Raw genomic sequence first — 13,760 nt, forward strand, 5'->3', positions numbered from 1 at the left:
CAATTGTGTGCTGCCCCATGTCTCTCCCGGTCGCGGCCGACAGCGTATATATATATGGTTTTCATGGGTTGGAGAGAGAGGGGACTGTTGTTGGAGACTACTGTACTTGACTTTATATGGTGACTTTATACTCTTAGCCAGTGCTGTTTCCCAGACACAGATTATAACCTAGTTCTGGACTAAGAATCACTTTCAATGGAGAATCGTTATTGAACAAGATTTTTAGTCCAGGACTAGGCTTAATACTGTATCTGTCCGGGAAACCGGCCCTCAATGTTTTTCAATAGCATAATGCACAAAGTGAAAAGCATCCTATATTTTATTGGCCTCTAACACATCAGATATTGAAACCACCCTTATGCTTCAATCAGACTCACTCATGGAACCCCCTAGCTGGGTAGTTATATACCTACCAGGAGCACAAACCCTCTAACAAAGCAGGAACTGGTAGCTAGCAGTCTGAATTGAGTTTGGAGGAGAACCCTGCCACTTAATTTCCATGACTGGCTGCCCCTAACAACAAGGTTAGTGTGTAACTAGACCAGAAAAAGATGGCCCCTATGGGCCCTGGTCAAAAGTAGTGCACTATATAAGGGATAGGGTGCCATTTGGGAAACACATTTACATTCAGCCCTGGTCATAAACAATACAATAAAGACTATGTCAATCCCATCTGGTCTTCATTCACTAGAGCTCTCAGTGATCCCCATTCTCATCTAGTAATGTAGTTGATCCTCATATTTAACAACCCCTCTTTGCTAATTAGAACAAGAGAGATAGAGACAGTACATTGTATTGTGTTCACATAAGTACTTTAATCAGGCACTTTGACAAGAAGAACAAACACCTAGCACATCAGGGGAGATATATGATATGTGGGGAACAGGTATATTATGGGCTACGTGCGGGAAGAAAGAGGATGTACAATTTTATAAATAAACTGATGAATGAACAAAGTAAGAGATCAAAACAACATGATATCCACGCTTCTTAATTTTAAACATACAGTTGAAGTCGGAAGTTTACATACACCTTAGCCAAATACATTTAAACTCAGTTTTTCACAATTCCTGACATTTAATCCAATGTAAAAATTCCATGTCTTAGGTCAGTTAGGATCACCACTTTATTTTAAGAATGTGAAATGTCAGAATAATAGTAAAGAGAATGATTTCTTTCAGCTTTTATTTCTTTCATCACATTCCCAGTGGGTCAGAAGTTTACATACACTCAATTAGTATTTGGTAGATTTGCCTTTAAATTGTTTAACTTGGGTCAAACGTTTTGGGTAGCCTTCCACAAGCTTCCCACAACAAATTGGGTGAATTTTGGCCCATTCCTACAGACAGAGCTGGTGTAACTGAGTCAGGTTTGTAGGCCTCCTTGCTCGCACACGCTTTTCAGTTCTGCTGACAGATTTTCTATAGGATTGAGGTCAGGGACTTGTGATGGCCACTCCAATACCTTGACTTTGTTGTCCTTAAGCCATTTTGCCACAACTTTGGAAGTATGCTTGGGGTCATTGTCCATTTGGATGACCCATTTGCGACCAAGCTTTAACTTCCAGACTGATGTCTTGAGATGTTGCTTCAATATATCCACATAATTTTCCAGCCTCATGATGCCATCTATTTTGTGAAGTGCACCAGTCCCTCCTGCAGCAAAGCACCCCCACAACATGATGCTGCCACCCCTGTGCATGGTGTTCTTCGGCTTGGAAGCCTCCCCCTTTCTCCTCTAAACATAACGATGGTCATTATGACCAAACAGTTCTATTTTGTTTCGTCAGACCAGAGGACATTTCTCCAAAAAGTACTTTGTCCCCATGTGCAGTTGCAAACTGTAGTCTGGCTTTTTTATGGCAGTTTTGGAGCAGTGGCTTCTTCCTTGCTGAGCAGCCTTTCAGATTATGTCGATATAGGACTCGTTTAACTGTGGATATAGATACTTTTGTACCTGTTTCCTCCAGCATCTTCACAAGGTCCTTTGCTGTTGTTCTGGGATTGATTTGCACTTTTCACACCAAAGCACGTTCATCTCTAGGAGACAGAACGCGTCACCTTCCTGAGCGGTATGATGGCTGAGTGGTCCCTTGGTGTTTATACTTGAGTACTATTGTTTGTACAGATGAACATGGTACCTTCAGGCGTTTGGAAATTGCTCCCAAGGATGAACCAGACTTGTGGAGGTCTACAATATTTCTTCTGAGGTCTTGGCTGATTTCTTTTGATTTTCCCATGATGTCAAGCAAAGAGGCACTGAGTTTGAAGGTATGCCTTGAAATACATCCACAGGTACACCTCCAATTGACTCAAATGATGTCAATTAGCCTAATAGAAGCTTCTAAAGCCATGACATCATTTTCTGGAATTTTCCAAGCTGTTTAAAGGCACAGTCAACTTGGTGTATGTAAACTTCTGACCCACTGAAATTGTGATACAGTGAATTATAAGTGAAATAATCTGTCTGTAAACAATTGTTGGAAAAATTACTTGTGCCATGCACAAAGTAGATGTCCTAACCGACCTGCCAAAACTATAGTTTGTTAAGAAGAAATTTGTGGAGTGGTTGAAAAACGAATTTTAATGACTCCAACCTAAGTGTATGTAAACTTCAGACTTCAACTGTAAATAGCCTTGTGTTTTAAGGGCAGTTTAACATGACTTAACAAACACTTTTAAAGGTTTCTAAGTTGGAGTGGAGCTGAGTACTAATTAGCTTCCATCACTGTGTGTGTTCCAAATGGCACCCTATTCCCTACATGGAGCACTACTTTTGTTGCACACTCTATGGGGAATAAGGTGCCATTTGGAACATAGCTTCTGTGTCTCAAGGATGTACTGTAGTTTCTCAGAGCCAATAAAGGTAACGTTTCTTCAACTAACATGTTAACAATTAAAAACGGTACGAAGACTCCAAAACTGTCAGCCTGGAAGAAGCTCCACCGTGACGAATGAAGGAAAATGGAGTCTCCCGATTTAGTCCATGGCAGAAGGCTAGCTAACCATAAATACAACCTTACACAGAGGTATTTAGTACAGGCTGCCAAAACCACTTAAATTGAACTTGTTTTTCTATCAGACAACAGACAGTAAGCTACGAGCTAAAGGTCATGCAGGTCTACATGGGGTGCATCCCAAATGACACCCTATTCCCTATTTAGTGAACTACTGTATAGGGAAGTGCACTCTTTTTGCGGAGGAAAATACCCCCATAGGGTCCTGGTCAAAAGTACTATATAGGGAATAGGGTGCCATTTGGGACTCAGTTTGGTGTTACATTCTGGTACCAAGAAGTGGTATCTCAACAGACACGAGTTAGTATCTAGTTACACCTAACTCTAGGCGTAGTGAAAACTAACAATACTGCAAACTAACAGTATTAATAACTTACATTACTGTAGTTCAGAGAAGGAACTAAGAGAGAACAGATGAGCAATCTCAACAACACCGTTTTTATTAGTGTTCTTTCTAGTTTCAGTCCTGCATGTGATTTGAAAAGCAGTATTTCAGAGATTCATCTGGCTTTGTGGAACATCCCCTGCAAAGAAATTAAGAAAATATCTGTTGCTACAAGCTTCTCCTGGTCCAAGATGCTGGAGAGAATCCCATCAATACTGAGATGAGCTTAGTGAGCTACAGTCTGTCAGAGGTACACACACAACCCTTATTCAGTCTGTCACTCTGTCAGAGGTACACACACAACCCTTATTCACTCTGTCAGAGGTACACACACAACCCTTATTCAGTCTGTCAGAGGTACACACACAACCCTTATTCAGTCTGTCAGAGGTACACACACAACCCTTATTCAGTCTGTCAGAGGTACACACACAACCCTTATTCAGTCTGTCAGAGGTACACACACAACCCTTATTCAGTCTGTCAGAGGTACACACACAACCCTTATTCAGTCTGTCAGAGGTTCACACACAACCCTTATTCAGTCTGTCAGAGGTACACACACAACCCTTATTCAGTCTGTCAGAGGTACACACACGACCCTTATTCAGTCTGTCAGAGGTACACACACAACCCTTATTCAGTCTGTCAGAGGTACACCAAAAACCCCTACTCAAACCTCATGTCAGCTGTTTTGTCGCCTGTCTGTCTGGATGGTTCTACTGCCTCTAGAATAACAACTAGACCGGTCTGCTGAATTACATGACATAGTTTTTTTTCTTTGTTCTATTGCTGACAACTTTGTAGTTATATTGCAGCTGGTCTCTATAATCTTTCTGACCTCCCCTGTCTGTCTGTGTCTGAGTGGTTCTGCCCTTGTCTCTGTCTACTGTGCCACTAGAATACCAAGTAGACCTGTAAGGCTCATCGTGATTAAGGGATTAAGGACACCTGAAAGGAAGGACATGATTAATGGATGTCAAGTTCACCTAAACTAGACTGGAGGGAAGAAACAAAGGAACGTGTATAGGACATGAGAACATGGGTGACTGATCCTTTCAAACAAGACTCAAAAGACGATGTGCATCCCAAATGGTACCCTATTCCCTTTATAGTGCACTACTTTTGACCAGGTAGGACATTATATAGGGAATAGGTGCCATTTGGGACACACATATGGCACACTGAATTAGTATGAGAGGGATCCAACACGCGACCAGATTATTTTTGAAAGCTTCTTGACCAAACACCTTATTGATACTGGTATCATGTTCTTCCAGCAAGGCAAGCTCCTTTTTCACTCCTCTGTAATAAATATTTACAAGAAATGACAGCATATCCCCCCAATCAATCACACTAATAGAAATAAAGAGCTTTGTTTCATTCCAAAAGCACATTAATGGTTAAGTACATGAGATAGAACCAACATACAGTTCAAACATACTGTTACATAGCTACAAATATACACATATGGAAATATATTCTGAGGCTATAACAGCCCTCTGGCACAGAATTAGTGCCATTTCTAGTCAGAAACCAAAGTCAGTATAAAAATATAGACAAAAAAAGGTATCTTCTACAAAATATTGACATCATGGCTCCCCGTTAGAATGTGCAAATCCTGGGTAGTTTAGTTCTCTTGATACTGATTGGATCGAGGGAAGAGGAAGTCTTCAGGAACAGGCAACATCCATTTTGGTCTCAGTTTTGATTCTAGTCCAGTTTGAGAGTCCCATTAGTTTATGATGTATCTACCACCTTTGGTGGTTTGAGAGTTACTTCATTATTTAACTACAGTGCTAACCACACTCTGTGTTCTGGCCAGAATGGAAGGTACACTGTACGATCCAGTCTATTGACACCAGATACTGTGACCATTACACAATAGGAGGGGTACCACCCTGCAACCTAAATAGTGTCAATTGAGACAACACTTCTGTTTTCTGACGAACAATAACTCAGTATCAGTCTTCCAATCTCCAGTACCTCAGAGTCTATAGAGTCTATATCCTCATCTCATTCTACAGAGTCTATATCCTCACCTGGGACTCGATAGTCTATATCCTCACCTGGGAGTTGATAGAGTCTATATCCTCACCTGTGAGTCGATAGAGTCTATATCCTCACCTGTGAGTTGATAGAGTCTATATCCTCACCTGTGAGTCGACAGAGTCTATATCCTCACCTGTGAGTCGATAGAGTCTATATCCTCATCTCGGTCTCTTCACTGTGCTCCATGCTGTGTTCAGTGGTGCTGATCATGGAGGCTGAGGGGCCCTGGGTGACCCCGAAGGGTATGATGGCTGGGGAGCGGGCGGCCAGGGGGGACAGGGAGGGGGAGAAGCTGGGGGACATGGCTACTGAGGAGGGGGAGCCCTCGTGACTGATGGGGGACCTCCGTAGGGAGGCCAGGTGGGGGAAGGAGGACCTCCCCACAGAGGGCTTGACAGGAGCAGGCTTGACCGGGACTGTCTTCGCCCCGGGGTGGGCTACGGAGGTGATTAGCGGCGGGGGGTCAATGCGAGGGGGTTTGGGGTCCATCTTGGCTTTGTGCTGGAGAGGTCTGCGAGGGTTAGGAGTGGCCGTCTCATCCTTTAACCTCGCTATCTCCGTGAAGACGCTTGCTAGTGGCTGGAACTGTGGGCACCAGTTCAGCAGGTAGTCCCAGTTATAACTGCCCCTCAGCTCCTCGTCACTGGCCACTATGGCTGTGAGGGAGCCATCCACAGCGGGTTTACCATCCACTGGGAAGGCATAGTCTTTAGGGTGGGAGATGTTCAGCCCCCTCCCTACCCCCAGATAACCTCCTCCATCCTCCCGGTAGACAGGCACCTGGCCAGCCAGAAGAGTCCCACTGAGACTGGCCAGCTTCTTGGCCTTGAACCACTGGTTGGCATCAATGTTGGGCTCACACGAGACGTCAGACAGCTGGTCAGCGTCCTGCTGGATACCAGAGTCTGGCCCACGGGCTGAGATGTGTTCCTGCATGGACGAAGAGATGGAGGAGACACGGGGGTACTCGTTGATCATCCGGATCTCATCGTCCTCCGCCGCCTCCGCTGAGCCACGCCCGCTGGAGTGGGATGGGTCCAGGGAGCCCCCGCGGGGGTATGGCCCTCCCCCACCACTCCCTGTTTGGTCGGAAACATACCCTGGTAAGGCCTGATGGTAGATGCGGTCGCTCCGGTCAGTGCCGGTGACTTTAGTCTCCTCTAGTTTGTGTAGCATGGTGCCGTGGCCGGGAGAGGCTGGAGGTCTGCAGCGACTCTGCTGCTCCTTCTTCTGACGTCTCAGTCTCACACAGAACAGAGCCATGGCGATGAAGATGAGGATGAGGATGGCTCCCAGGGACACAGCGATCACACTGACCAGCAGCAGGTTCATGTCCGACACTAGGCCGAAGGATGTGTTAGTCACGTCAACGGTGAGGCGGGCGGTGGCCACGCGGGACGTCTCCAGAGGGCTGTGGGCCGTCAGGTCAAGGGTCATCACACGGACCTCCCTCTTGGCCCTACTCAGGTGTCGGACGTGGCTGTCCATCTTCAGGGAAACCACACCCGTCGATGCATTGACCTGGAAGTAGGGCGAGGGGTCAGCTAGGGAGTAAAGAACAATCCCGTCCACTCCCTCGTCCTCGTCTCTGGCTGTCACCTGACCGATGCTCTGGCCCTTCTTCGCCCCCTCAGGAACCAGGAAGGAGAACTCTAAGTCGGAGAACACAGGGTCATACTCATCCTCCCCCATCACGTACACCTGGATGGTCACCGTGGCAGAGTAGTTCCCTGCATCCATGGCCAGAGCTACAAATTTGAACAAGTTCACCTTCTCAAAGTCGAAGGTGGAGCGAGTCCGGACCTCGCCTGACGTCTGGTTGACCAGGAAGGCGTCTTTCCCCTCTCCAGTCTTGTCCAACATGTAGTACCTCAGCTGTCCGAAGACTCCTGTGTCCTGGTCGATGGCATGCAGCATGGTGACAAGGGTGTTGTGAGGCTGGTTCTCTCTGACGCTGGCGGTGAGGATGGGCAGAGGGAAGTAAGGTCTGTTGTCATTAATGTCCTTCACCTCCACAGTGACTGGAGCCAGCGCATAGTGACCCTGTCCATCTGACGCCTGCACAATGATCACATGGGATGCCTAGTAGGAGGGTGAGATAGAGAGGGGGAGGGAGAGAGAGGGAAAGAGGGTGACAGAGAGAGATAGATGGTGAGATGGAGAGAGAGATTAATACTTTCTTTATCGCTGAAGGGAAATGAATTGTCAGCAGCAGAATATACAAACAGTCTATGTTACGATGACGCCGACGAGGATGGCTGATGTTTTTCATGCCCGTAACCAATTGTGCTATTTTGTTCATTATTTTTGTGTTGTTTGTAACTTATTTTTTAAACTTATTTTGTACATAATGTTGCTGCTACCATCTCTTATGACCAAAAATAACTTCTTGACATCAGAACTGGGATTATCATGGACTGGAAGAAGCTTTTTCCTTTAATGGGTCCAACAAGAAAGACTGCTCTCCCGGGAACAGGCCCGGAGCCCTGTCATTTGTGTGAAGAAAAGGCGGAGGAAAAGAGGACGCAGATCGGGCTGCCTTTTGAGAATCCGTAGGCGAGCGAGTAAACTCCCACTGCCATCAATTCTACTTGCTAACATGCAATCAATGGAAAATAAAATGTATGACCTACAATTACGATTATCCTACCAATGGGACATTAAGAACTGTAATATCTTATGTTTCACCAAGTCGTGGCTGAACGAAGACATGGATAATATAGAGCTGGAGGGATTTTCAATGCTCCGGCAGCACAGAGAAGCTCCGTCTGGTAAGATGAGGGGTAGGGGGGTGTGTCTTTTTGTCAGTAACAGCTGGTGTGCGATATCTAATATTAAAGAAGTCTCGAGGTATTGCTCGCCTGAGGTAGAGTACCTTATCATAAGCTGTAGCCCACACTATCCACCATCTATATTATTCGTAGCCGTCTATTTACTACCACAGACCGATGCTGGCATTAAGACCGCACACATTCAACTCTATAAGGCCATAAGTAAACAAGATAATGCTCACCCAGAAGCTGTGCTCCTAGTGGTCAGGGACTTTAATGCAGGCAAACTTAAATCAGTTTTACCAAATTTTTACCAGCATGTCACATGTGCAACCAGGGGGGAAAAAACTCTAGACCACCTTAACTCCACACACAGAGATGCATATAAAGATCTCCCCCGCCCTCCATTTGGTAAATCTGACCATAATTCTATCCTTCTGATTCCTGCTTACAAGCAAAAACTAAAGCAGGAGGTACCAGTGACTCACTCAATACGGAAGTGGTCAGATGACGCAGATGATACGCTACAGGACTGTTTTGCTAGCACAGACTGGAATATGTTCTGGGATTCATCCAATGGCATTGAGAAGTATACCACCTCAGTCATCGGCTTCATCAATAAGTGCATCAACAATGTCATCCCCACCGTGACCATACGTACATACCCTAACCAGAAGCCATGGATTATAGGCAACATCCGCATCGAGCTAAAGGCTAGAGCTGCAGCTTTCAAGGAGCGGGACACTAATCCGGATGCCTACAAGAAATCCCGCTATGCCCTCAGATGAACCATCAAACAAGCAAAGAGTCAATACAGGATTAAGACTGAATCCTACTACACCGGATGTGGCAGGGCTTGAAAACTATTACGGACTACAAAGGGAAACCCAGACGCGAGCCTACCAGACAAGCTAAATGCCTTTTATGCTCACTTCGAGGCAAGCAACACTGAAGCATGCACGAGAGCACCAGCTGTTCTGGATGACTGTGTGATAAAGCTCTCGGGAGCCGATGTGAGGAAGACCTTTAAACAGGTCAACATTCACAAAGCCACGGGGCCAGATGGATTACCAGGATGTGTACTCAAAGAATGTGTGGACCAACTGGCAAGTGTCTGTAATACCGACATGTTTCAAGCAGACCAACATAGTCCCTGTGCACAAGGATGCGAAGGTAACCTGCCTTAACGATTACCGCCCCGTAGCACTCACGTCGGTAGACATGAAATGCTTTGAAAAGCTGGTCATGTCTCACATTAAAAGCATCCTCCTGGACACCCTAGACCCACTCCAATTTGCATACCGTACCAACAGATCCACAGATGACACAATCTCAATCGCACTCCACACTGCCCTTTCCCACCTGGACAAAAGGAACACCTATGTGAGAATGCTGTTCATTGACTACAGCTCAGTATTCAACACCATAGTGCCCACGAAGCTCATCACTAAGCTAAGAACCCTGAGACTAAACACCTCCCTCTGCAACTGGATCCTGGACTTCCTGACGGGCCGCCCCCAGGTGGTAAGGGTAGGCAACAACACTTCTGCCACGCTGATCCTCAACACTGGGGCCCCCCAGGGGTCTGTACTTAGTCCCCTCCTGTACTCCCTGTTCACTCACGACTGCGTGGCCAAACATGACTCCAACACCATCATGAAGTTTGCTGATGACACAACAGTGGTAGGCCTGATCACCGACAACGATGAGACAGCTTATAGGGAGGAGGTCAGAGACCTGGCAGTGTGGTGCCAGGACAACAACCTCTCCCTCAATGTGAGCAAGACAAAGGAGCTGATCGTAGACTACTGGAAAAGGTGGGCCAAACAGGCCCCCATTAACATCAACGGGGCTGTAGTGGAGCGGGTCGAGAGTTTCAAGGTCCTTGGTGTCCACATCACCAACAATCTATCAGGGTCCAAACACACCAAGACAGTCGTGAAGAGGGCACAACAAAATATTTTCCCCCTCAGATAACTGAAAAGATTTGGCATGGGTCCCCAGATCCTCAAAAATTCTACAGCTGCACCAGCGAGAGCATCCTGACCGGTTGCATCACCGCCTGGCATGGCAACTGCTCGGCATCTGACCGTAAGGCGCTACAGAGGGTTGTGCGTACGACCCAGTACATCACTGGGGCCAAGCTTCCTGCAAACAAGGACCTATATACTAGGCAATGTTAGAGGAAAGCCCATAAAATTGTCAGAGACTCCAGTCACCCAAGTCACAGACTGTTTTCTCTGCTACAGCACTGCAAGCAGTACCGGAGAGCCAACTGTAGGACCAAAAGGCTCCTTAACAGCTTCTAACCCCTAGCCATAAGACTGCTGAACTATTAATCAAATGGCCACCAAACTATTAGATTGAACCCTCCCCCCCTCCATTTGTTTTGTACACTGCTGCTACTCACTGTTTATTATCTCTGCATAGTCACTTCACCCCTACCTACATTTGGGCGGCAGGTAGCCTAGTGGTTCGAGTGTTGGGCCAGTAACCAAAAGGTTGCTAGATCGAATCCCCGAGCTGACAAGGTAAAAATCTGTCGTTCTGTCCCTGAACAAGGCAGTTAACCCACTGTTCCTAGGCTGTCATTGTAAATAAGAATTTGTTCTTAACTGACTTGCCTAGTTAAATAAAGGTAAAATAAAAAAATAAATGTACAAATTGCCTTTAACCTGTAACCCCACACACTGACTCGGTACCTGCTGTATATAGCCTCGTTATTGTGTTACTTTTTAGTATTTTTTACTTTAGTTTATTTGGTAAATATTTTCTTAACTCTTCTTGAACTGCACTGTTGGTTAAGGGCTTGTAAGTAAGCATTTCACGGTAAGGTCTACACTTGTTGTATTTGGCGCATGTGACAAATAAAGTTTGATTTGATAACCAATGACCAAGTCTTTGTCTATTTCTGTATCAAACTATTTCCTATGTAGTACACTTCTTTTGACCAGGGCCCATAGGGCTCTTTAAAAGGTTGTGGTCTATATAGGAAATAGGGTGCCATTTGGGGCACATAACAAGCCAGGAAGTGCCTTGGTACCTGTCTCTCGCTGTCCAGTGGTCTCTGCAGCCTCAGGGCTCCGGTCCAGCGGTCTACCTGGAACATACCCGTCTCATCCCCAGAGCTGATCAGGTACTGCACCTTCCCTACGGCCGGGGAGTCTGGGTCTGTTGCAGACAGGCTGAGGACCTCAGTCCCTGTGGCTGCTCCTTCACTCAGCACCACACTGCAGGGTTCAAGGTGTTTTTATTAGTCACTTTTACAAAAAACATGACATTTGGTTTCCCAGTGCAAACACATGTAATAGAGTAATTAAGGACATTTAACAAACAACAAAGTACCAAATTACCTGTACTCTGCCCTGCTGAACGCCGGAGGGTTGTCGTTAGTGTCCGTCACACTGATCAGCACAGAGACAGCCGAGCTCCTCTGGGGCACGCCGCGGTCTGACACGACCACGGTCAGGTTGTAACTGGACACCGTCTCAAAGTCCAGCCCCTCACCGGTCAATACCAGGCTGCCTACTGTCTGGAAGCCCCGTCCTTCCAAGAAGCGTACGCTGCTCTCGATCTGGAAGGCATTGCCTGCGTTTCCGCTGGCTATAGTGAAGTCGAAGCCGCAGTTGTCGCGTGACGCGTCGCCGTCAGCCGCCTCCAGGGTCAGGATGGTGGCGCCCGGAAGGCCGTCCTCCGACACCGTGGCTCTGTACTCTGATTGGTGGAAGACGGGAGCGTTGTCGTTGACGTCAGTCACCTGGACCTGTACAGTAGCAGTGGAGGAGAGGGCTGGTGTTCCCATGTCTCTGGACTCTATTACTACCAGGATAGAAGGGTTCTCAGAGTCAAACTCTGCCTGCTGGGTGATGAACAGGGTACCATTGCTGGGGTCGATGTAGAAGATGTCCCGGGTTGATGACATCACTCTGTACGTGACGCGGCCGTTCTCTCCAGAGTCTCGGTCCGTGGCTGTCACAGTGACAACTGCACTGCCAGCTGGGGAGTGCTCTGCCAGAATCACCTGGGAAACACATCAGGGACATATTCAGAATAGTTGAGGCATGTTGGACAGGCAAGTTAATGGTTAATGGTACCAGGAATCTGGGTTAGTAAACTAAATGAGGAAAATAGATACATACACACACAGCATCATTATTGATCTGTATGTACATAGAAAAATCCAGATAAATAGATCTCATCGTCTCTTATGGCATCCTTGCATCCTGCCAACACAAACACAGATTTTCCAAGGCTAGTGGAGGCCGGTTAGAGGATAGACTACCTGGTAAAGATCCTGTGTGAAAGTAGGAGCGTTATCATTCACATCCTCCACCAGTATGGTGAGGTTAGCTTCAGTCTGGTGTTTGGAGTCAGTTGCCCTGACAGTCAGCGTGTACCAGGTCCTCTCCTCGTAGTCCAGAGGGGCGGTCAGAGACACCCCGCCCCCGTAGCGATGGATCCCAAACACGCCCTGGGAGGACGGGTCCAGGTGGAGGGTGTAGGACAGGGTTGGGCCTGAGTCAACGTCGTTTCCAGTCACCTGGGTTATTACCGAGCCAATCAGAGTGTCTGGAGGGAGAGGAGAGCGAGAGAGAAGGGGGGGAGGGGATAGTACAGGGGGATAGAGAGTGAGCGTGGGAGAGAGAGAGAGAGAGAACAGGGTTTGGGAGATTGTTATATGGGAACAACACTATAGCCATAGAAGCAGCTCCCAGCACATAACATATCCTTTTACATCATGTTGCTTTTAGGAATATATTGCACACTTCTGATTTCTTTTTTTTCTGAATTGGATATTTTATACAGGAAACTGTAGACGTCATATGTACAACAGGATATGAACAGAGGGGAACTTGGCTTCAGAACGACTCATAAAAGGGTCAGTTTTATCACTGAGAGCTGCTGAGTGCTGCCAGAGAGAGGAGTGAGGATCAGTGATAAGATCAGTGGACTAAAGGTTCACTGTTAAAATGACTGCGTCTCAAATGTCTTAGACACTTGATACATATACCCCCTGGTAGAGGACTACATAGTGAATAGGATGTCAGTTAAACACACTTGGGTTCAAATACTATCTCAAACCATTCAAATACTTTGTGTTTGCTTTAGCCTGCCTGATGTACCAGTTGGGTGAGGTTTGCACTTTTGCGAAGCCGAGCTAAAGTATTTAAAATTAATTAAAATAATATTTCAACCCGGGTCTGCAGTTGAGACCCGCGGATCATTGACTTACTCTCTGGCACTCTGATCTCGCGCGGCAAGGGGATTGTAGGACTATTGTCATTGAGGTCCACGATTATCACCGTGAGGGTCGCCGAGCCGGCCAATCGTGGTGTGCCCCGGTCTGTTGCCGTAACAACCAGCCTGGTGCCATGGAAATGAAAAAAGAAACTGTCAGTTGGAGTTTGGTTCTTATCTTTTGTTTCAGGTTTCAGAACCTTTCATCTCCTGCTGTCTTACATCAGAACCTGTTGTAGCCCAGAGCATGACAGATATTTAGTTTCCAATACAAAGAGAAAGAGAGTATAGGAACAGA

At 46.6% G+C, this 13,760-nt stretch overlaps 1 protein-coding gene across 1 annotated transcript in view; it reads right to left on the bottom strand.

Annotated features, from left to right (window-relative positions):
• Nucleotides 1-790: 790 nt before the first annotated feature.
• LOC106580990 (protocadherin-16) overlaps nucleotides 791-13,760 on the bottom strand; it is a 237,761-nt gene continuing 224,791 nt past the window's right edge. The window contains exons 24-28 of the mRNA XM_045703726.2: nucleotides 13,458-13,588; nucleotides 12,507-12,793; nucleotides 11,578-12,245; nucleotides 11,268-11,454; nucleotides 791-7,535 (exon numbers count right to left, since the gene is read on the bottom strand). Coding sequence (XP_045559682.2) covers nucleotides 5,604-7,535; nucleotides 11,268-11,454; nucleotides 11,578-12,245; nucleotides 12,507-12,793; nucleotides 13,458-13,588 — 3,205 coding nt within the window. The 3' untranslated portion in view covers nucleotides 791-5,603. The remainder of the gene's footprint in view (nucleotides 7,536-11,267; nucleotides 11,455-11,577; nucleotides 12,246-12,506; nucleotides 12,794-13,457; nucleotides 13,589-13,760) is intronic.

Source organism: Salmo salar, chromosome 20 (assembly GCF_965601325.2).
Source record: "Salmo salar chromosome 20, fSalSal1, whole genome shotgun sequence".
In the NCBI taxonomy this organism is placed as follows: domain Eukaryota; kingdom Metazoa; phylum Chordata; class Actinopteri; order Salmoniformes; family Salmonidae; genus Salmo; species Salmo salar.